Source organism: Thalia democratica, chromosome 8, assembly GCF_965202585.1.
Source record: "Thalia democratica chromosome 8, ktThaDemo2.hap1.1, whole genome shotgun sequence".
Taxonomy (NCBI): Eukaryota; Metazoa; Chordata; class Thaliacea; order Salpida; family Salpidae; genus Thalia; species Thalia democratica.
This window is the reverse complement of record NC_139172.1, coordinates 29,195,442-29,219,987: the sequence shown is the minus strand read 5'-3', so window position 1 is coordinate 29,219,987 and position 24,546 is coordinate 29,195,442. Positions and strand designations below refer to the sequence as shown.

Here is a 24,546-nt window from a genome sequence, read left to right as displayed (position 1 = left end):
TTGTATTTTCGACCAAATTATTTGTATAAAATTACTAAGAATTTAGTTTACTAAATTTATGTATTCAAATAGGGTTATAAACATTAAAACAACTAAAGTCAATTTTTTATCCAAAAGCTTACAATAAAATACTTGTTAAAGAGAAGTTATTATTTTTCCATCAGTTCGTATTCTTTGCTTGTTTATTGATTTTCTTTCACTTTTTTTTTCGCCAAATTACAACCAAAACCTGGCAAGCGTTTTTGTTCTCTTTTTAGTAAATCGATTTCGGAGCCAAACATTTTGTTGCTAGTTTTTGAACAAACTTGTTTTCTGTTCAAGTTTGGCTTTCTATTTTGAAATGCTTTTATTGTGTGTTTTATTGAACAAACTTTGTGTGTTAAATTTGAAAAGAAAAACTTGTATATATATTGCTTCAAGCTTAAACTGTATTTTGATAATGTAACTTTTTTAACCTCTGAGATTTTTTTAAATTTTATTATGTTAAGCATTTATATTTGGTGGTCTAAACAAAGCTTATTTTTCATCCAATGTAATCAAAGCTATTGTCTGGAAAAGATGGTGTGTTTAAATGGTTTGCAAAAAGAATTAAGCAGTACAAAACTTTGTCAGACACAGGTAAACTTATTGATTTTTAAGCTCCCTTAACCTTCTACTTTATTATTAAGCTGAAGTTTTTATGGTTTACTTGAGCAATTATTGATGTTTGTTTACTGTTTTTTGATGTGGTGTAATTAATTTCCTGTTTTTTTGTACTGTTCGAGATAAAAGTTTTACTTTGGTCGAACTAAAAGTTAAGTTTACAATTCAAAAATTGTTTAATTTTTAATTGTGTGTATTTTAAAAGTTGCTAAAATCCTTAAGACACAAGACCATGGTGTTGCATTTAAACGTGTAGCAAAGTAGACAGAGCTTTTCATGTTTCAAAGTTTTAACAAAGCTGGTGAAAGTGTTGATTTTTTTGCAAGCTTTTCATTCACTTTTCAATGAAAAACACCTTGGAACTGCTATATGACTAATAAGGGTATGTCATAAACGTTGCTCATATAACTCACAGTATGTTTGCTGTTTTAATCAGTTGCGTTTTGATATTACAGTAAGTGCGTTTTTAAACCTTATTTTAACAGTTGTTTGATAGTGCTTTTGAAATAAAAGCTTTGAATTTTGTTTAAGTGTGAAAAAGGATCCAGGAAATGTGATAACAAAGTATTTTTTGTTGTGCCATGTTTTTTTTTTTAATTCTGCCCTCTCACTACTTGTATTCTAATGTTTTTTTTTGTTTGTTATTAGTTTTGTGTTTACAAGGAGCAGATTATCTACTTTTTAAATTTAAGAAATTAAAGTAGTCTTTAAAGGATTTCAAGTATAGAATCTTGAAAATTAGAACCTTTGTACTTTTAAATTTTTATTATGAAATGTATAGAGATGAATTTAAACTTTTTTCATAAATTTATATATTGTGTTCAACACTTTAGTTTTAAAATATTCTTTCTAAGTTTTTTTTCTTAAATGTACCAATTTAACAAAAACTAACAAGCAATAACTTTATTTGCAAGATTTAAATGCTTGTACTTTTTATCCCAAACTAGCAAATGAAAAAATATGTTGTCAACTTAATTAAAGCTTATGATGTATCTTATAGTCTACTAACTTTTTAATCAATAATATTTTACAGGCGTTTAATAAACTAAATTATAATTTCACTGCAAGCATCTACAACTAGATCTACCAGGTTTGTTTATTTAAATGCTTTCATTTATAAAATTTGTAAAGATCGTAAACTTAAGGGCATAGGGGGGAAAACACCCTTTTTTGATTTTTGATCTTATTTTATATAGTTTTTACTAAGCTACAAGATGCTTTTTACAGATTTAAAAAATTCAAAATAATTTTTGTGATATAGCCAATCAAATTTGGAGCCAACAATAGGTTCCTTTTGGGAGGCGCAAACTAAAACGGCAAAAATAGACTATTTCACTAAAAATCTATCTTCTACGTTTTTTGAGATAACTACCTCAAACTTTCAGGATATGTTCCTTGATAAATTTAGAAAATTCTGTCGGAAGGAATTAAAAAATAAAAACATTTTTTATAAAAAATAAACAAAAAAAAGTTTTTTTTTTGTTTTTTTGTTATAATATTTTTATTTTTTAGTTTTTCAAAATTCTGTTCCAATAGAATTTTCAAAATACTGCAAAAAACACTTCCTGAAAGTTTGAGGTAGATATCTCAAAAAACGTAAGAGGAGATAGATTTTTAGTGATTTCAAGTTATTTGCCGTTTTAGTTTGTGCCTCCCATAAGGATCCTATTGTTGCCTCTGACTTTGACTGGCTATATCTCAAAAATTGTTTTGAATTTTTTAAATCTGTATAAAGCATCTTGTAGCTTAGTAAAAACTATATAAAATAAGATCAAAAACCAAAAAAGGGTGTTTACCACCCCCCCCCCTATGCCCTTAATTTTGTATCTTGGTAATAATAAATTTGTTCAATAGTGACAACAATTTTAAATTAAGTTTTTTACAACAAAACATTTTCATATATTAAAGTTTTTTTATGAACAATGCAACTAGAACAGTTTGTAATATAACGTAAATTTTTTGCTTGTTGCGTAATAAAATGAGGTTGATAAGTTATGAATATTGTAAATAATTTATTTATAAAAAACTGATTATGTGAATTTTGAAACAAAAAATAATTAACTAAAAACAAAACATAATAAAATTTTTCTTTATTTAAAGTAAAAAATCTTTATACTGTAAATGATAATGCATTGCTCTTAAGTTTTATTAGCACAAGCTTATCTTTATAATTATCAGACATATTTAATTTTTGTTTTGTTTTGCTAATGTAATATGTTGTTTAAGATTTTGGATTTTTGCATATTAACAATTGTTTTTGTGTTAAAGTTGCTGATGGTTAACAAAGAAATTACAAATCTTATTACAATTATTTATTTCTTATCTTATTTATTACAATATTTACAAAAAATATTAAAGTTTTGTACTATTTATAGTACTTTTTGTACATTTTGTTATTTTTGTTTTACTTAAAACTTTTTATGGTGGTTTCACCCAATGATGTTAGTTTAAATTTAATACTACCAAAATTAAGATGATATTTATATCTTACATAAATTTAGTATTATATTTTTAGTGGTCTTGATTTAAAAGTTTTTTTTGTGTTCATAGTTTATATCAGTACTTTTAAATATAACATTATAACTAATATATGTTATTTGTTTGAAACACAAGTTTTTTTTTTCTTATCTCAAAAAGTATTAAATTATAAAAGTACTTATATTTAATCTAAACAGTAATGAAGATTTGTTAATTTTTATTACTGGTCATATTTATGATGTTTTATTATTTAAAAAGAACTTTTGAACTGTGGCACATTTTTGTTGTTTTAATTTTTTTACCTCTATTTTGTTTGAGCAAGATCAAAGAAGTTGTTTATTTTTTACTCCTTTCAACAAAACCTTTTCAATCTTTTATACAAATTGTCTCCTTTGTAAACAACTTGTTTGAATTAAGTTATTTGTTCATTGTCGTTATCCAATTTGTTATGGTGGACTTTAATGGCCAATTGATAACAATTTAATTTTGAAAAGCCTTTTTGACTTGTATGTTGATGAATAATAGCTAAAAAGGTATTAAGTTGTTTTTTATTGTAACTTCTTTTTTTTTAATTGAAAAGGTATTAAATTAATTATAAAAAAGTGTAAAAAAGATTTTTTTTGTTAATATATTTATAAGTTATTATATATTAATACTTTACATCGATATGTGTTCATAAATAACTGTTTTGGTCTTTTGAAAAATAAAGTGTAAGCTAAAATAATTTTTATATAAGTTTATAAAGCTATATCTTAACTAAACTGAAAGAGTAAAAAGCAAGAAAATAAATTGAAACCTATAAATTAAAACAACTTGTTTTTATAGTTAATTACCCCGTTCAAAGAATAGAATAAACATTTATAAATTAAAACGTTTGTATAAAAAAATCCTTTGTTTGATGAAATAAAACTTTGCTAATTTTATTGATGATTATTATTACATTTTTCAAGTAATTTCCTCGGATGATTATTGAAATCTAAGTTTACTGTATTAAATGTTTAATAAAAACAAATAAGTCACTACAGCTTCATAGTTAATTAGATAAATTAAATATAAATATCAGTTTTTTAAAATTTATTTGGAAGTTTATAAGTTGAAAAATCAAAATTTTGAGTACATATTTTGTTTATGTAAACATTTCTGAACTATTTTAAATACCTGTATTTAATTAAACTTGGTTTTTTTTATAACAAAATTTAATAAGTATTTATTACCAATGTGATATATAAGTATGCAAAAGGTTAAAACAGGTTTTCTAATACGAAAATTATTTAAAATTATATTGTCATTTAGCAAAATCAAAACTGAGTATTTTATTATTTAACTAACACAAACTTTAAAAACATATCATGGTTTTAATTGTATTACAATTTATAACTGATACGTTTTGTAGAACTTTGTTCAATTGTTCCAATGCTTTACAAAATCTATGCATTCCTAATAATTTTTTTTATTTAGTTTGTTGAAATAAATGTTGAAAAATTATAGAAACTTATCAATTTTGTACCTGCTTATTTTTACAGTGGTACATTTGATATTAAATACGCGTTATAAATTATGGTAAATATTTATTTTAGTAAAATGTTTTTTTTTTCAGATGTAACTAATAAAATAGTTATAATAGCTTTTTTTTTTCGATAGAACTGTATTTTTAAAATAATCAAAAACCTAGTTTACTTAGATTAACTTGAATTTGAAAATAAATACCTATGAAGAGACTGAGTCATATACATATTCAAATACGTAAGAATAATTATTCAATTTGTTTTTATTAACATTTAAATGTTTTTTTGAAACACTTTACTTATAACTTAGAGGTAAAATGAATATAGATCAGGGTTTCCCAAACTTTTTTTTACTATGGCCCCCTCCATCAAGATTACTAAAAAAACTACCATTAAAAACACTTAAAAACTTTTTTTTTTTTGCACTTCATTGTCAACTCTGAATATCTAGTGTAAGTTTTAAATTATGATCTAATGGGCCCTCTGTGGCCCTTTTTTTTTGCTCATGGCCCCCTAAATTTCTGTCATTGCACCCAAGAGGGCCATTTGGCTAACCTTGGGAAACGCTGGTATAGATTAAATGGTGAAATATTTATATTGCTAATGAAAAAGCTGAAAAAGTAAAATCAATTAAAAAAAAAAAAGTACAAACACAAAATAAAAATAGTAAACCAAAAATTAATTTAAATTAAGCTTCAATACTTTATTAATTCTGTTATTAGGCACTATCTATTTATTATTAAATTTTTTTTTTATTTATTGTATAAACTATTTTTATTCTTTACTTTTTATTTTATTGTTGTAATTACAGTTTATTTAATAATTTAGAGTCATCTTTTTGTCTTTTTTCATATAAACTTATTATTTAAACAGGAAAGGACTCTGTTATCGCAACAAGCTGGTGATCAAAAAGGAGGGAAGCAAAAAGAAGAAGAAAATAAAAATCATGGACTGGTTGATGGGGTTGGTGATTTTATAATATAAAAAAATAAATTTCGAAAATCAGCCAGAAATTTCTAAAAAGTTGAAAATTTCTAGGATTAATTTGTAATAAAATTATGTTTGGCAAGTTTTTGTTCTATAAAAGAAATATCTTAAATAAAAATAAATACTTTTTTTCAAAACTTTAAAAATATGCTGAAAACTAGTTTAATCAGGGTTTATATTGTGTTGAGTTGATTTTTCAATAAAAAGTAAGAGTTAAATTTTAGCTCTCACCATGAAATTGAATTTAAAAAGGTTAATTTAATTCTTATCTTTAGATTGGTTTTTAATAAATTTAGAAATAAATAACATAAGTTTTATAAAAGTTCCATAAATGCGAATCAACTTACAAGGTTTTTGTCATTATGTACACTTTATGTATAATTTATAAAATATATTACACTTGAGCAAAAAAGTATTAGTTGTATTTTGAGGTTAAAACTCAACTGATTGAAAATCTGTAGCAGGTAGGTGTGTATGTTTTTAATTTATTTAGTTTGATATAATACAGATTGTATTTTTATGAAATACCGTTTTTTTTGAGTGCTGGAACTAGACTCAAAGTTTTCCTAAAAAACATACTCTACTCAGTTTGAGACTTTGTTTTTGCTGCATAAGATCTAAGAAACATTGGTTCGATGAGTATTATCCTTGTTGGCGAGTAAATTATTTTTCCGTTAGGTGGTATATACACTTGATGTATTGAGCTTTTGGCTTACCACGTGTTATATTATCAAACAAGTCTTAACAGTATCATGTGTGTGATGCTTATCGAAGGTTGATGTAAATTTTTGTACCCAGTACTTTTATTAAAATATCAAAAGTTCTCAACAAAGGCATGAAGTTCTATTTTTGAATTCGAAAATTTTAAGTACATACACTCAAATTAAGAAAATTTACCCGTTTTAAAGTTATGCTATTTTCAACCGCTAAAAGTCGCTCGCAAGCAATTCAGCTCGCAATTAACCCCGGAGCTACGAAAACGAACGGTGGCGCATTTAGCGGATAAAAATAACAAATTGTTTTTTTGCGGCTAACTAACCAGATTAGTTGTTTTGAAATTGATTAAAATTAACATTGGTGATAAATTAAATAGCAAACTCATTGTTAGCAAGTGCTTTGTTGGACTAAGTTTTTATACATAGTAGTTCTAGGAAAGAATAAGAATCTTTATTTGTAAAATAAACTAAAGGTGCATGTCAAATGTAGTTGGAATGATTTGTTTTCAACCTAAACTATCTTTTGTTTATAACTTTAAACAAAAGTTGTTCTTAATTTTATATTTGTTTTTTGATCGATCGAAACTTTGTACAGATTTTAACTGTAGCTTTTTAAAACAACAAAGAGTATTTCTTCTACAAAAGTGAATCATTGCCTTTGTTTTGAGAAACTGAGGTGTGAAAACAATAAATCGAGATGTAGAACAATAAACACAAACTTTTTATGAAAAACAAACAAAAGTTTCAGGGCGCTCTTTTCAAATTTGCAGTTGAAAACTTTTGTGCGTGCGACATTAGAAGCGTTTGAGAAAGTTTTCAAAAATCTGCACAAGTTTTTATCAGTTTTGTTTTTAAAATTGATTTGTCTTGTTTGAAATAGTATTGTCTAGTTTCTTCATTTGTGTTTATTTAATTTGATTACTCCTAAAAGTTGTTTCAAGCCTGGCTTTAATTTTACTTTCTAGATTTATAAGTTATTTTTTTTAGCTAAGATAAAAAGTTCAAGTATAGTTCTATTAGTTTATATGAGTTATTAATAAAAAAAATTTCTCGTACTTTTTTGTTACAAAGTTGTTTAAAAATCATTCAAATTAGAAGAAACTTGTTTTAAATAAAATCTTGATTATTTTTAAAGTTTCTGTTATGAGTTACTTCCTTACTAAATAGATTATTTCATTTAGAATAGTTTCTATAAATTTCATTAGAAGTAATTTAGACTTTAAAGTTCTATATATCTTTAGTAATTAAAACTATTGCAAACTTTATTTACTTAATCTATTTAATTTACTAAAGTAGAGATTATGTTTTAATTTTGTATTTTCTAACCACTATTTGTACAAGCTAGTTTTAATTAAATTTTAAACAGTTTGTTGTAATTAATGTAATTTTGTTTTGTTTTTTTCTCAAAGATTATTTGATAGTAGAGTATTTTGTTAATTTTGTACTCTCCAACTATAAAAGTTTAAGTTTATTTAATTCAATTTAGAAAAAAACATTTTGTTTAAACAGTTACTATCTACGTTGAGTACAGTCAAGTTGATTTCTTAAGATTGATTAATTTTACTTATAATTTTGTTTAAGATGGGGTTTAATTTTTCTAAAAAAAAACTTTTTTAAAACTGTTCATTCAGTTTACACATTGTATATCTTTAAGTATGAGAAACTTTTTTTAATAAATTTCACTAGTTTTTCAACATATAAAGTTTTAACAAGAACTGATTTTGGTTGTTTTTATACTACTTTTTAAAACACATTTTTATTGTGTTTATATGTTTTTAGTATGCCTATAACATTAGTTCCAACCAGTTTTACATTAGTAGCCACCCATTCATTTGTCCAGTAAGTTTTCCAGGCAATTTGCCGGGATTAGTTGTAATTACTTGTGGTGTTGGCAGAGTTAAAAATAGAAAACAAATGGACCTTGCTATAGCCCGTCAACCGTAAACTTGGCTTGTTTGTTTTATTGCTTGGTTTAAAACCTTGCTTTTCTGAGTAAAATCTCTTTGCACAGTTTGAAATAAAAAACATGTGAGTTTTTTTTGTGTAAAATTGTTGGTATTTTTATGTAGTTATGGAATATTTTTGCTTGATTTTTTCAGTACAACCGTTTGGCGCAGTTTTGAATAAAAAAGGGTTGTTTGTAGATTTAAAAATTGATATATTCAGTAGTTATGCAGTATTTTTCAAGAGAAAATATTATATAGTTATTGAATTTAGCGTATTAAAGTTTTGAGCTGTTTAATAGTTTGTTTATAATGTAAATTATTTTCAAATCTTTTCAAATTTTTTTTTCAATAATAAAATAAATTATTACAATCAAATTTGGCTTGTGCAATCCCAAATTATGATATTTAACTTTATTAAAAACTTAATTTACAGAAAAGTTACTAAAAAGCATAAACAATGTCAAAGTTTTTTTTTATTTAGTGTTAGATCTTGCTTTTCTAGTTTTAAATCTTTTTTGCACTCGGTCTCTTAACAAAAATTATCTTTTTACCCTAAAGTTGTAGATTATATCAGTGATTGTGCAATTTTAACATTGTATAAACATAAATTCAACAAATAATTCCCTGAAGCCGCAAGCTGGATTGTTTATTTAAAAAGCTAATATAAATTTTCGCACAACCTGTTTAACACTCTGTTGTTTTTACAGCGATTTTTCCGGATTGTTTTCTTAAACGCCTTCCATTAAAGGGTGATTTATTTTTACACTTTCTTGGCAGCCAATGCATTGAAGCTGTGTTGCTCGAAAAAGTTTGAGGAAGCTGCAGTAGTTTAGTTTAAAAAAAATGTGTTTAAAAAATGTTGAAACTGTTTTTTTTTTAGTGTTTTTTCTTTATAAATGGTTTTACAAGCCGTACTTAAAAGTTCAAGGATTTTTTGGTTTTGACAAGATGGTTTTAAAAAGATTGGTAGTCAGGAAATCTCGATATCAAAATAAAAAAATAAACAGCTTAATAAAGTTTTTTTTACGTTTTGAAAAGTCATTTTATACGAGTCAGTATATCCAAAATTTGTGTTTTTATCTAAACTCTGCTCTCTATAGATTTGTCATTTTTGAAAATTAAACTTGCAATTTATCAACAAAATTAAAGTAGTTTTTTGATATTAAGTCTTAGCACACGAGAACCAACTTCAAAACTTCTTCGTAAGCTCAGAGATTTTTTTCAAACCATAACCTCGTAAGACAAGTGTCTTTTTTTCTAACACCCTCGCAAATCGCACATCAGAAATCTTCAATTTCACACAGCAAGCTAACATGCAGGTAATAAAAGTATGAGTCACCGAACAAAGTGTCAAAAGTGACCCCCATAATGTGACGGTTCAGAAAGGGCGTTTGAATTTAACGACTTTTTACAATCAGAAACTTTGTCCGAACGCCTTCAAAACAAATAAAAAATTCTTTGTTTCGAATTTTTTGTTGTTTGAAACCACTTGAATTGACCAAAACTTTCAGCTCACTCTGACAAACCGATTTGTTTTAAAAAAAAAAAGTTCAACAGATCTGCAATAACCTGTAACGTCTTCAAACTTTTATTTTTACTGCTCCTTAGAACTTTTTAAACGCCCGAAAAGTAAACATCAGCAGCTTTTTAATGCAGTTGAAACTTTCCTAAGAATTCTTCTTGGTCGGTTGTGCAAATACGAGATGTTAAAATTACCGCCTTTTCGGATTAAATATTTTTGCCAAAAATATGTTTTAAATGTTGAGTAAATATAAGTTATTTTATTTTGCAGTCAAGTTGTAAAAATCGCTCAGAAGTTAACAACTGTTATAATGCAAATACCCACTGGATTTTTCGACGCCCTCTTGTCAAATAATTAAGGATTTTTTATTGAAAAGTGGGCTTTGAATTCTTATAAGCTTCACCAGATTTTTTTTTTGAAATTACTTAGTTTTTTGATAACAATTGTGTAAAGCTTCCTTATACCGAACATACATACAAATTAAAATACCTTATTGTTCAACATAAATTTTTTTGCATGTTTATTCCTGTAATAAGTAGTAAAACCCTGTGTTATTGTACGCATATCTTTTCTCAAATATTCGATTATTTGAAGTCTGGAAAGCAAATACAGCCATAGAAAAAAGTTCTTAACAAACATTCATACATATTAAAAGCTTTTTGTGTTAATACATACCCATTTGCCATAAAGAAAATGTACGATTTATATGCATGAAGCATGACTGGAAGTTCGTTGAACGAACGATCTTATCTAAACTTTTAGTTCTGCTTTGTAATGTAATTTGTACTTTCTGCAAATTTTAACGGTCCTGCATTTAATGCTTTGTTGCAGGGTAATCGGTTTGCAAAATTGTGTGGCTTTCAGTTTAAAACGCTTATAGCTTAATCTATTTTTGTCAAGTGTTTTATATCTCTCAAGTTTTATTTTGTTTTCACATATATGACTACGTCTTTTATTCATACTTACCAGTTATATCTTGATTTTATACAAGCCTGTTTATGCTATCACAAAAAATCTTGGACTGCTAAAAGTTCTAAGCAAGTTTTAATAAATTTCATAAAACAGTCTTTTGCATACAGCTTATTTCAGCAGTAAAAAGATCTCTAAGTTAGTAAAACTATCGTAAACATACAAATATTTTAAATTATACAAAATAGTTTATTGAATAAACTAAAGTCAGTGGTTTCTTACAAACATGGATGAAATACTTTATTTTAAGTTGATTTTTCTATTGAAATTAACTTGATCAATATTTCTGAGCATAGCATTCTTTTGCCCGTCAAACACTAATAAAAATCAAGTTACACAGCACAATTTTTTCGTTTATGGAGCAATTTGCATCAAACTACAATAATCTTTCCGTTTAGTACGCACTTTTGGGTTATACACTTACTTTTGAGTGCGTACTTTGGGTTGTGTTTAAAGTATGAAGATTATTTATTTCAAATTAAAAAAAAGCATCGAGATCTTGCAAGTGTTACTTATATTAGTATTATAGTAATAACTTGACGGTTATTCAAGAAGAAGCGTTCGTGCAAAAGTTATTTTAAGCGTTATTTTCACTTACTAATTTAATTATCATACAGTACACTTTTCGCTTAAAAATTTGCTTACTTTAGTAAAGAAGCTTTTAAAACTCGTTTTACTCTAACTTTTATGTTCTTGCAAGCTTTTCTAAACGAGTAGTGCATACACATGCACTACACATAAGAACATGATTCATGTGTGCACATATGCACCACTAACCTATTACTCACGCAATATTCTAAAGCAATATGCATCTATGCACTCCACATAACAACATGATTCATGAGTGCGCACTCGCACTTAACTCATTGTAATAATCTTATGCATGCTACACATCGCATAATATTAAAAAGCATTTGCATGTTTGCACTCCACACAGCAATGCGATTCTTTTGTAGCACCGCTCCGGCTGTTTACCCTGTGCAAACAGATAAAAATCTCCGGTTGCTTGTTCTAATACTTATAAAGAATTATTTTAAGTGCCCCAGGTTTTATTGAGATGAAAATGTTTAAGTTGTTTGCGCTGAGATAAGTAACAAAGGGAATATCAATTGTTGGGATAAAGAATAAATTCTTGAGGCTCACTAGTTTTAGTCGTATTTGATTTTGTCTAGTTTGTAAAAAAATGTTTTTATTTTGATTCGTAAACGACCTGGTTAAGGAATAAGTCATAAAAATATTTCTATCTGGTGAATCATTTTCTTAGTTTAACAAAAATTTGTTTATCTTTAACAGTAGGCTGCAACCACCAATCAACTGATTTGTTTTTGTTTTGCAACCACAAATGTTTCTGCTCACGCCAGCAAAAAACCCGTTTTAATAGGTTCAACCACCCTACTGTATTAATGTGATAGACTTCTTCGCACTTATGTAAAAAATATTTTTTAAAGTAGCCAGACAAATGCTACTTATAAAGAAAACAATCGAGTCTTAAGTTGTTTGCATCGAGAGACCGCTCACAAAAGAATGCAGGTTTGCGATATTAAGTCTTTTGCGTTTCCTGAACTAAAAGTTTAAATCCAGAAGTTTTAAATTGTTGGCATACTTTTAACCCATAGTAGGCTGCAGATTAACCTGTGTGTGTGTAAACAAAAGCAAAATATTTGCGCTCAAAACAACGAGATTTCGCTTTTGCCCCTTAAATTAGATCAGATTAGAAAATAAAGGCTAATGAAGTAATTGAATTTATAGCATTTTGAAGAATCTAGAATAATTAAAAGGTGCATGAGTATAAATTTCCTGTCAAGTTGATTACTCTGATTTTTCTAAATTTTCAATTTTAAAACTAGTGCATCAAAAAGCATAGTATAAAGTTTTAAATTATAAATGTTTTTACCTGATACATAATCAGGTAGTTTTGTTTGTAAACAAGCTGGTAATTTTTCGGAATTTCGATGTTAATATTGCACTTTTGGCAAGTTGCCAGCGAGCTAATTACTTTCCGCTAATTTATCGCTGTGATTGTTCTTTTTACAAGTTGTTTTACACCATTAGTTAAATGAGTTTTTCAAATACCTCAAAGTTATTAGTTGAAAATAAATTAAAACTACTTTAAGAAGAATTTAAACTATTTTTGAGTGTTTAAAACCATAATTAAAAAAAACCTCTTTATTATTTGTACTAACCTTTGTTTTTAGTTTTTTTCAATTATATAACACCGGTAAAATTAAAGTTTTGACTAAGATAAACTGAACTTAATTTGAAAACAGATCTTTTTTAAATCGATTGTTTTGATGACTAAGTTTTAAAAACTTTTTTTAGTTTTACAACCAATAAGTTTCAATTTTATAAGATAAACAAACTTTCATCTTTTAAGTACCTTCTACAGCAAACTTTTTTCAATGCTGTTTAGTCAAATATTTTAATTTGAACTTGTTTAAGCTATGTCTTAATTTTTATTTGTAATAAAAAATTGTTTAATAAAATGTTCTATTTCACTAACAGTTTGTTATCCTTAGAATAGCGTGTTTCGAAAACATTTTTGTCAAAAAGTACGTCTATAAATTATAAGCATATGTTGTGAATACAACAAGCATATGCTTTTTTTGATAAGTATAATGAATTATAAAAAATAAAATCTTGAAACATGCTTTTGGAATTGTTGTATAGTTTTTCACAATTACAATTGTAGTCAAATATATTCCATGCTTGCATAGTTTCTTGCGATATTTGATCAAAAAGTTAAAACAATTTTTGTTTAGGAGGGTGGGAATTCTAATAGACTACAAAAAAGGTTAATGACCAAAGTCACATTTATATTAATTAAATTTTTTGTGTCTCCAACTGCAAGCTGACGTTATTTTTGTGTGCTGTCGAAAAAAATTATTAAGAGATTTACAGCGTTTTTATATTAAAGTCATAAACTGTAATTATGAAAAAGAGCTATATTTGCATGTAAGTCATGTGCCAGCACTTGAAAAGTCCTTAAAAATGTCAACTACTTTAATTTGAGAAGCTATTTTTAAGTTTTTAATGACACATAAAGCTGTTGAAATAGATTAGAAAGTTGTATTAAATTGATCCTTGATTTGATTTTAATTAAAGTTTTAACATTTGCAGTGAAATTTAAGACCAATAAAGTTACTCAAACTAGTGTAAACATAACGCACTTCTTAAATACTTTAAATGTTTACAGTTTTTACGTGAAAAAATCAAGATTTTACAAGAAGAAAATTGTGTTTAAAGGAACTTGAGCTTTAATTTTTTAGTTGGTACCTTGGTGGGAACCTGTCGGGTTTTATTTTTGATATGACATCTGAACTCAGCAACAAACTTTAAGTCTTAAACTTATCTTAATTTAAAGACTAAAATGAGCTCACAGTTAAAAACAAGTAAATATGAATATGTGAATGTGAAATCTTGTGCGGGCCACTTGAGTACTTCTCGTAAAGAGGGTCAATTGCCTTTCGAGCCAACTTTCTTGCAGCTGCCCATTTTATATTGTGATTGTTTTGAGGGTTCTGAAGTATTTAAGTTATGAGTGATGTGGGGTTATTTTAATTTTTTGAGGTTTGTGATTTTTTGCAGCTTGAACGTCTTGAGACTGTTTTTTGAAAATTATAAGTGTTCTTTAATGATTGTTTGAATTTATTTTCGCGTAAGAATGATAATTACATATTAGTCTATTGTCTACCACTCAATGTATCCTCTTTAAAATATCAAAAACTACACAAATTCTTTTTAAGACTTAAGAACAAATAAGTACGAAGTTTTCATATCAAAATGTTTCAAAGCTTTGCAACTCAAAGAGTGTAAAACAGCTCCTTTAAGATCAGTCTTCGGTTTGTGTTATTTCAGTATAATGTAAATTTCTTGACGTTTTTTTTTACTGTTCCATCTATTAACTCTGTAATTTATAATCAGTTTGGTAATCAGCATAATAAAATTGATGAACTTTTGGCTTAATAAAAAAATCTCTTAACTTGACTTTTTTAGCTTAAACTTTTGATCTTAAGTTTATATTTTCTTTAAATCAAATATTTTTAAGTCCATGAAAATTTTATCAACAATTAAAAAAAGCGAACATTATCACCTGAATAACTTAAAGTACAAAGTTTTTGACGTAGGTAAATATTTTTATTTTACAATTAGTTCTCACTTTAATATAGCCCTAACGAACGTAAACAATCAAAATTGATTATAAATAAAAAATTTTTACATACCTCTCAGAAAAAATTCTCTGTAATCTTAAAAATAGAATTTTTGTTTTTTTAAGCATACGTTCAAAATAGTAGAGTTTCAAAATATTTTTGATTTCGACGACATACAATAGAAAATCACACAAAAAATCTACATAACCTTAAAAAAATTATTAAAACATTTTTTAAGCTCGTGCGTTCAAAGTAGTGCGATTTCAAAAATATTTAATTAGAAAATAACAATAAAAATACCTAAACAAAAATCTCAAAATAATTCTTTGTAACCTTAACTTTTTTATTTAGAACATTTTTTTTGGCTCATACGTTAAAAAGTAGTGCAATTTAACAAATATTTTATTAAAAAACACAATAGAAAATACACACACACGTCACATTGCTTACAAATGTAATTAGGCGGAAAAAGTAGAAATTGTGTTGTGTAAATTTCGCAAAATTGTTTTGTAAACTTGTTTTCGAGACTTCAGGCTATGTACGTTGATTGCTTGAGTAAACTATTTTTGTCTGTTTTTGAATTGTGCAACGGTAGTTATGAGTTGTCATATCTAAGTTTTTTTTTTTCATGACTAGGCTTAAATCAGAATTTTTTGTAAAAAACTAATACTGTTAAATAAAATTACTTTTTAAAATAAAATGTATTTTGATTACTTTTTGAAAAAAAAAAATTAAATTTTCAACTTTTCATAAAATTATGTATATGTATTTTAAAATAATGTATACATTTACAACTTATTTTTAAAGTTTATTTCATATTAGAAACTTCTTGAAAGTTTTTGGATTTAATTATTTCCCTACACTTTTACCAGCCTTTTTATAAAAAGTTTACTCATATGAATTAAAAAAAAAGTAGTTTTGTGTTGAAAATTTATAGTTACCAATACATTTTTCATGGAAGTTTAGAAATGTTGTTTTGTAAAGTTTAGATTGTTACCTGGTTCTTCGACCACAATAGTATAACTTAGCTACTTGGATTTAAAATCAAGTTTGTAACATTTCTGTGAAATGTCGAAATGTAAGTTTGCTACCTACATAGGCCTAAAACAGCATTTTCTTTTAAATCATTAATCCATATAATTAAGATTTAATTTTTTTTTTGTAAGTAACTTGACTCTATTTGACGGCTTTCAGAGAATTAAGTATTTGCCTGTATACATTTCAAACGATTTTTGTCTATTTTCAAACTATTGATACCATATCACAAGTTGTGAGAACTTATTACAAGTTTTTTTCTCTCTCTACTTTTTTTAAGAACTTTAAAACGAGTTGAGTTTTTACTACATGTTTTTGATATTTTTTTTATATCAGTTATAAGCCCTTATTTTAACCCCTTGTATTTTATGATTGACAAAGCTTATGAGAAATGCTAAAAGTATGTCGGAAGTTAAATTAAAAGTTATGTTTAAAATAAAGGCAGGTAACCATGTGATTAGTATGACTTAAAACAACAAATTTTGAAAAGTATGTGAAGTTTTAAATAGCGCGTGATACTTTCAATTTTTTTTAAGTTTAATGCCATGACGTATGAAAGTTTTTGTATATTTTTTGATTGAAATTTTATTCTAATTAGTATTAGAAAAAAAAGTATTTGAACACTATTATATTAAATCAAAGTATTAGTAGATCTTAGGTAGTCAAAAAAAATATTGGAAGAAGTATGAGTTTTGTAATTAAAAACTCAAATTTGTAATTAAATAATGTTTGAATAAATGATCTATCTTTAAAACATTATTAATAGTGAGTTATTTGTAAAATGACATGTGCTGGTTGCGTAATGTGAAAAAATTAGTAATTTTGAAACTTTTTGACTCAGCTGAATTGACCTAACTTGGATGAGTACAGTTTTATGCTGTTAAAAGTTACAAGTTTTTTAAATTTAGTGTGCAAAAATATCTTGGTTTTAACGCAATTGTAATTTATTTTATTACAAATCAACCACTAACATATATCATTTGTTTGTTACTGATTGAACAAAAGCATAAACAAAATGCCCAAAAGCGATTTTACATAAAAATAAACGTTTATTTTTTGCTTACACCTCATTGATTTTTCTTGTTTGTCTTAAAACTGCAAGTTTTAATTCACATTTTGCGTGTTTTTTTAGCTGTCTGCTGTTGGGAAATTTATATTATTTTTTTACCTTCACACAACAGACGCCACTCGTGTGCTTGTTTATTTTATTTATTATTATTATGTACATCGAGTGCAAGATGTTTTTATTAGAGTTACGAATGAATGTGTTTTTACCAAAGTGTTTCGTTACAAAAAAGTTGTTTAAATAACATGAGCTGTTTTTTTTTGAAAATTTAAGGAAGTTAGTTTTTAATTAATAGTTATAAGTTAAACTTTATTTAACTTTTCTGTTTGTTTTTTTGTGATAGTCAGTTGAGTTTATTCTAGTTATATTTACAGTTTTTTTTTAGTTTGTGAACAAATATTGAAAATTAATTTTTGTTTTAGCTAATACTTTTTTTCATGTAATCAATTAAGTTATTTAAATGCAGCTATATAGATGAAATAAGTAACAAACTGATCATTAAATTCTTATTTTTTATAAATTTAGATCACACGAGATCTTTTTATACAGAATTATGTCATAGAAAATGCAACAGATTTTATTTCTCATTCAATTTCATAATTCTATTGAATGAGTTGTATAAGCAAAAAAAAAATGTGCAAAACTGCATTACATAATGCAGTTAAAATAAAATAATTCACAGCCAAACTTCCAGACAAATTAGATTTATTATTTTTTGAGGTTATTCATGTTTTGTTTGTAAAATATTTTTTGGAAAAAAAAAGTTTAAAATTTATTATGTTTTTAAGTTAAAGTTTTGTTTAGCTACAGCGTAAACAAAAACTAAAGTAATAAAAGTTTTTTAATTAAAGTTTAAAGCGATGCAAAAAATAAATAATTAAAAAAAAACAAGCTTAATAAAATGAGTGCAACCAATTCCAAGCTTTATTTTAAACAAACCAGTAATTTTTACTAATTTATTTATGACAAATTTATATTGTGATAAAAATACTATCCTGTTTACTGAACAAACTATTTTAGATGAAATAAATGTTATTTAGATGTTTTCAACTGATATAATTTCCACAATATGTTGCTGTTGCTGGTAAGTGTTTTTATATTTATTAGTTTTTAATGTTATATATTATTTATATTTGTTATTTGATTCTGTTTGTCATACTATCAAACGTATATAACTTTAATGTCCTTAAGTTTTTTATTCTAAAGCAAGAAATCAATATTGCTTAATTGTTGAAAACCAACACTGACACAACAGTTAGGACATGTGCAGTATTTAAACGTAAAAGGCAAAAAAAAAACTTGTATCACATATCACACAAAGTTAATCCTCTCTAAGGTGTCTGCGAGGTAAACTTAAGAAATAATTTAAGTGAAATGTACCTGTGTTCAAAACCAAAATGAAACAAAACCAAACCAAATGAACCTAAATTAAAAATTCAAATCCAGTTATTTAAAAAACGTTTAGTTGTTTCAAACAAAAAAAAACTGTTTTATCAACTTTGTACGGCGAAACGTGCCAGCAGCATTCTTAAGATGAAAAAAATGTATCATTTATATAAAGTTAACATTCCAAGTAACACAGTTGGATAGGTAACAATAAAGGTTTTAAACAGTTGCCCTTGTTTTGCCTTTAGAATACGTTACACTTAATTTATTTGCAATTGTTCGGCTGCTTATTGTAACAAAACGATTTACAATGCAAGTTCATATCAAATTGCTCGATTATTTGTAAGGCTTTACATCTGTCTAAAAGTTAAATCTTAGATAACTCATATTAAATTTAAGGTTTATTCACCTCAACAATATTTTTAAGTTTAATACATATACCATTTTTAAGTTTATAATTCTTTAATTGTTTAAAGACTGAAATTTTAAATCTTAGTTTGCTTAAATAAAGCTATAAAAATAACTGTATATTTAGATGAATATAAAATTTGTAAAATTTACAGATTAAGACTCTTTACTCAGTAAAATTATATTATTTAAACAAAATTTTTGATAATAATGAAATATTTGAACACTTGTGCAATATCTTGCGAAATATTTTTTGTTATTGTTATCCAATGTTGACCTCCCTTTTATATAAACTGTATATAAAATACAAATAGTTTTGATAACGAATTATTTTATGCAGGGCCATTTTCTATTTTAAAAATTTTTGCAAACTCTCATATCAAATTATGTACTGTTTGTATTAGAAGTTACTGCATTTTTAGTTTTCTTATTTAGTTTTTTATTAACTTTTTCAAAGTTTCTGTAAAAAACTACATTAACAACCTCCTTAAACTCCCATGCTAACACACAATTTTAAAATTTTAATCTGAAACTGTATCTTAAGTAAATCATGTGTTGCGTAAATCAAATAATTATATACAATAATTTTTTATGATATAATCTACCTCATAATAGTCTCAAGCTGGATTATGTTCAAATAAATCCTACCTCGCAAAATAATCTCAAGTAGGTTTGTATATGACTTAATTTATCCATGATAATCTTTGAAATATTTGCATTTGAGCAGTTACACGTTCAACCACGTAGAGTATATTAATGCTTAGTTAGCGCGGTAGCAGTTTTGCATGCAGACATAAAAACTACATTATACGTACATCTTAATGCTTTTTATTTAAATAAACTAGATGAATAAACTATCGAAACTATATCAGTTCTCCTACTTAATGTAAAATGAAGATATTTTATATATACGGAGGTTTAATAAAGTTTTTATTAATACAAAATTAAACCTTTAATCCTCGTTTTCTATTTGTCTATTGCTCGTTTGACATATCTATATATATATCAATTTTTTTTAGTTTGTCTTTGTGTATTTTTAAATTTCATTTGTGAATGTAAACGAGTTAAAAATTTATTCAGACGAGTAGGTTTGACACATAAGCAACTGCTTACAAATAATCAATAGTTGCTACGAACACAACTTAATCAATTATTTTAGTTTTTGCTGTAGTTCTGCTGCCACTTTTTATATCAGAAAACAAAATACTTTTTATTGAAAGACGAAAATACTTAATAAATTTTTTTTTTTTTGCGGTGTTCATAAAATAAACATTAATGTCTGGCCCCAAGAAATGTTTATTAAATTAAATCACGGCTCTCAGAGGGGTGTTTATGGTCTTATGTGTATTATCTGTTCGAATACACATTCAGATTACGCATGTCAAAACGGTGATTTAAACGGTAAAGTTTTGTTGAAAATATTCGGTTAATGGTAGTTTGATACGCGCAGTTCGCTATCGCATGTCTTACTTTGTGAGGTTTATACTTAACTTTACAGTAGAATTTTACTCTTTAGAAAGTATTTCGTTGTTGTTTTAGTAGGTAGTATTTTTTATCCTCGTCAATTTTTTCTAGTGGTCAAATTTCTGTAAAGTTCTGAAAAAAAAGCTTCAAAATTGATTAATAAAAGCGTAATATGTTTTGAGATTCATATATTTTGGGTTGATATTTTTAACTTTTTCTTTCACGAAAACCATTCGTTCAATTAATTCAAGTAGCAACGAGAAGTGTTGGTTTGCAAAGTTTAATTTGTTATCCAATTTCAAAACAAGCGAAGTCAATTTTGAGTCACGGCTGAAGAATTTCCAACACAAACTTGTTTGACTGTTCAAAATTATGATTAATTTGATAGAATGACGTTGTGCCTTCTCATAATTAAAAACAATTTGTTGTTGTTTTTGTTTGGAGTAGGTAAAAATGTTTTCCGTAAAAAAAATTTAAGAAATCAGTTTTTTTATTTAAGGAAACACATGAGTTTTAATCCAAATTATAATACAAAAGTTAAACCCGCTGAATCTAGTTAAAAAACGTTAAAATTACAATTTTTGTTTTCATACTGTGTTTTTATTCACTTTCACCAAAACAAGCTGCATCCGTTTTAAGCTTTTAAATTTAAATAGGTCAATTTATTAGGCTTTTTTTTATGTAGGTCAATTTATTTAGCTTAAATTTATGTAGGTCAATGGAATTTCGCCAAGCTCGTTTGATGGCCTGATTTTTTTTCCAAGTTCAAGGTTCTTATTGATTTAATCTCTTTGAAAGTTGTAGAGTTAAAAGCTTTTTTTGTTGTTGATAAGTTGCTCATTTTATCTTCCGCTTTCCTTGATGTTGTTTTTTAAATATGAACTCATGATCGTTTTTTCTACAGCCTACAAACTATTTACAGCAACATTATAATTAGTTAAGTTTTTACTTTTTTTTTTGCTTGTGTTGCTTACTCTTGTTTTAGGTTATCCTGTTTTAAAACTCGTAAAAATATATTTAAAGTTTATGTAGAAAAAGTTCTGCTTTAGGTATTTCAATGAAGTATTAGAAAAACACAAAAATACTTAAAGCATTTAATGTAAAAAGAAAAGTTTAATAAAAAGCTATTTGCTCCGAGTTAGTAGATGCACTTGTCCTTTTTAAAAATTCCAAGAAAATAACTATGTCTAATAAATAGAAATGATCTTAAAAGTTAGAGTTGAAAATTTTACCCGCGTAGTGGCGCAGCTGAGCACCTTGCTTGTTTCTCATTAGCCAATGGACGCGCGAAACCGGACGCGCCCGACTGCGCACGAGACGTTCATACACCTTAAAATCGTAACTCGATGATTGATTTGCATATTTGTCCTCCGAAGGCCGATGCTAATTTTAGCTGGGCTTTTTTACTGCACGTCGAGCGAATGATTTTGAAAATAAATATTTTTGTTTTTTTAATTTAATCTTTTTCGTAACTTGTCGAGCGATGAGATAATTTTGAAGTTGCAAGTCGTGCGTTAACAATTAGCATTAAAACTAATCTTTTTAAACTTGCTGCTGACTGTATATTTTTATGTAGTTGATCAAGCGAATATTTTTGGTAGATTTGAAATTAGTAATTTGAAATTTGTGCTAACTTATCATAATCCCCGTATACTATTTAAGTGCAACTTTTTAAATTTCATGGCTAATGACAAATTTGTTTTTATGAAAACTAAAAAGCAGTATATTGAAAATTTGAATGTTTTTATCTTGGCAATCTTACTGCCATATTTAAATGCTTTGTCTAGAAAAAATAGTTCAACATTTCAGTTTGAAATTAGATTTAAATTGTTGTTAATTTTCGTATAAACTGTCATAATCAAATTATTAACATTAGTGGTTTATATATCTTCAAAATAAAACTTTATTCTAAACTGCGTAAAAGTTGTGGTTTTTGTAATATTTTAAATTTATACATTTCATTTTTTTGCTTCCCTACAAACAACTTAGTAATCTTTTCCAATAATATAATAGTAATCTAATTAGTTTTTTATATAAACGTATAATTACATACCCTAATTTGCAACAATCTGTATAACAAATTAAAGTTTAATTTTTCTATTTACTCATATAATTATCAAACCTTATCTCGAAATAAAATATTGAATATTTGTAGTATAATAACCTGATAAGTCTAATAAAATTATGTTTACATTAGTTTTCTTTTTATTTATGCAGGTGCTTACTTTAATGCATTTTAAGACATCTTGATAGAATATTAGATAATATTCATTTGAAAACATAAGCTAGTTTTTTGATTATGTTTTTGTGTTTAGCTTTAAAATTAAAAAAAAAATGTTTGTGCATGAGAGTATGTTAGCCTTGCTGAAAGTACTTTTATAAATTAAGCTTTAGCCATTTTTTTTTAAATTTAAACAATATATTACCATAACATTGATGCCAAACTACTCTAGAGATTTATGCATTCTATCAAATATAAACGTTGCTAAAACTCATACTTAGAAAATCATTACCAACGTTTTTTGTAGTCCGACGCAATTTAATTCAAATTGAAACGCAAAACAGCCGTAATCTTGTTAACAAATTACTTACCAAAATTACTTGAAAGTTTTGCGGTATCAGAATGATTTATTTTCATTGCGTGATTTGACGCATATTTGTTGTAAAGTTAGTTAATTTTGCACGACTTATGTATTATATGTCTCGTTAAAGTTAAATTTTTTCTGCAAGTATTTTTATATACTCAATTTAAATATTTTAGTCGGGTAATGATAGGTTATTATTTAGTTAAAGCTCACGGTTTATATATTGAATGTCTCTTTTATGTTTTAGGTCTACCAAAATTACTTTTTAAGAAAATAAATTTACATATACTTAAAAAACGTTGCCGTTCAGGTTGTTATTAGTTAAACATCAGAACTTGTATTTCTTTTTTTGTATCAAATCTTGATATATCTTAATTTTTTTTCTCAAAATTTAAAATGTGGTGAATATTAAGTTGTTTTCATTAGAGGCCAGATAACAAACTATTACTGTAAATATTTAATGAACATTTTGTTGCTAAACATGAGAAAACAATTTCACATACAAGCTATTGTATGTGAGAATTTTCTCTGTTGAAATTTTCATGTGACAGCGTTCCATTTTTATTCTCCTAAAAATATTGTCTTCAAGTGAAATGTGTCTATGTTTTTATAAGCCAGCAATTAATTTGTTTGTAATACCACTCATTGTGTAAAAATAATGTACATAAAAATTTGAGTTTTACTGCTTTTTGGTTAAAAACTTTTTAGAATCTTAATGGTGTGAGTTGAATTGTTAGTGCATAAGCTAAGTATGAACAATTTCATACAACTTTTATTTAGGTTTAAGCTTTAGTCATAGAACTTTCTTACTGTTTTACATTTGAAAATGCAGCGTATCAACGTTCTGGTTTTCTTATCTACAAAGGTCAGTTGTTTTCCAAGCGAAAAAGTCCAAAAAAATATCACCAGGTTCAACAAAGTTCATTAGTTGCAGCAAAAAATTGTTTTGTATAAATAAAAGACAGGTTTGTTTAGAACGTTACGCACAGGTCACATTACAGAGTCACGTTCTAACACGGTTATTTATACCTTGCCTCATGCACGAAATAAAATTGACTTGCATCGTGCAAAAACGTTTTCTCGTGCTTGTAGTTATATAAGTTGAAAGTGCATTTGAATTTATTAGAAAAGTCACAGCCACCCGCTAAGAGGTGAAATTGTGTTTTCCGTTTGAAAGTTTAAAACAAAAGTGCGTTCGTTGAACTAGGGTTTTAGTTTTTTAAGCAAGATGTTTTTTGTCTTAGTAAAAAAATGCAAGAGTTAAGTAAAATTTTCATTCAAAATACTCCAAATGAGAATTTAGTAATTTTTTATAAAAGCACCTGATGCTTTTTCACTACTTTGAAAACCTTTAGAATATCTATATAATTAGCCTAGATTTTTTATCCTAAAAACTGAAATCTCAGCTTCTGTTAATAAAAACTTAAAAACTTGATTCTAAAGTTAAATAGAGCAAGTTGTTTATTGCAATGGTAACTTGAAAGTTCACACAAGAAAAACTTCAGTATGTGAAAGTTTAAAGTTTACCAGCAAATTTATAACATCTCCGCATTTCATTTGTTACATGGCTCGAGGCCACAAAATAAGTTGGTTTCTTAACACGTTCTCATGTTTATTTTTTGTTGATATTGATTGCAAAGAAAGTCTTTAAATATTATAAATGAGTTTTTTTTTTACAATAAGAAAAAT

At 26.2% G+C, this 24,546-nt stretch overlaps 1 protein-coding gene across 2 annotated transcripts in view; it reads left to right on the top strand.

Moving 5' to 3' along the window:
• Nucleotides 1-1,673: 1,673 nt before the first annotated feature.
• LOC145842131 (MOB kinase activator 2-like) overlaps nucleotides 1,674-24,546 on the top strand; it is a 48,463-nt gene continuing 25,590 nt past the window's right edge. Inside the window, exons 1-2 of one of the 2 annotated variants that reach the window (XM_082949519.1) lie at nucleotides 1,674-1,732; nucleotides 5,499-5,588. In XM_082949519.1, coding sequence (XP_082805645.1) covers nucleotides 5,572-5,588 — 17 coding nt within the window. In that variant the 5' untranslated portion in view covers nucleotides 1,674-1,732; nucleotides 5,499-5,571. Of the gene's footprint in view, nucleotides 1,733-5,498; nucleotides 5,589-18,034; nucleotides 18,099-24,546 lie in introns of those variants that run through there. The other variant, XM_082949518.1, reaches the window with a different exon arrangement.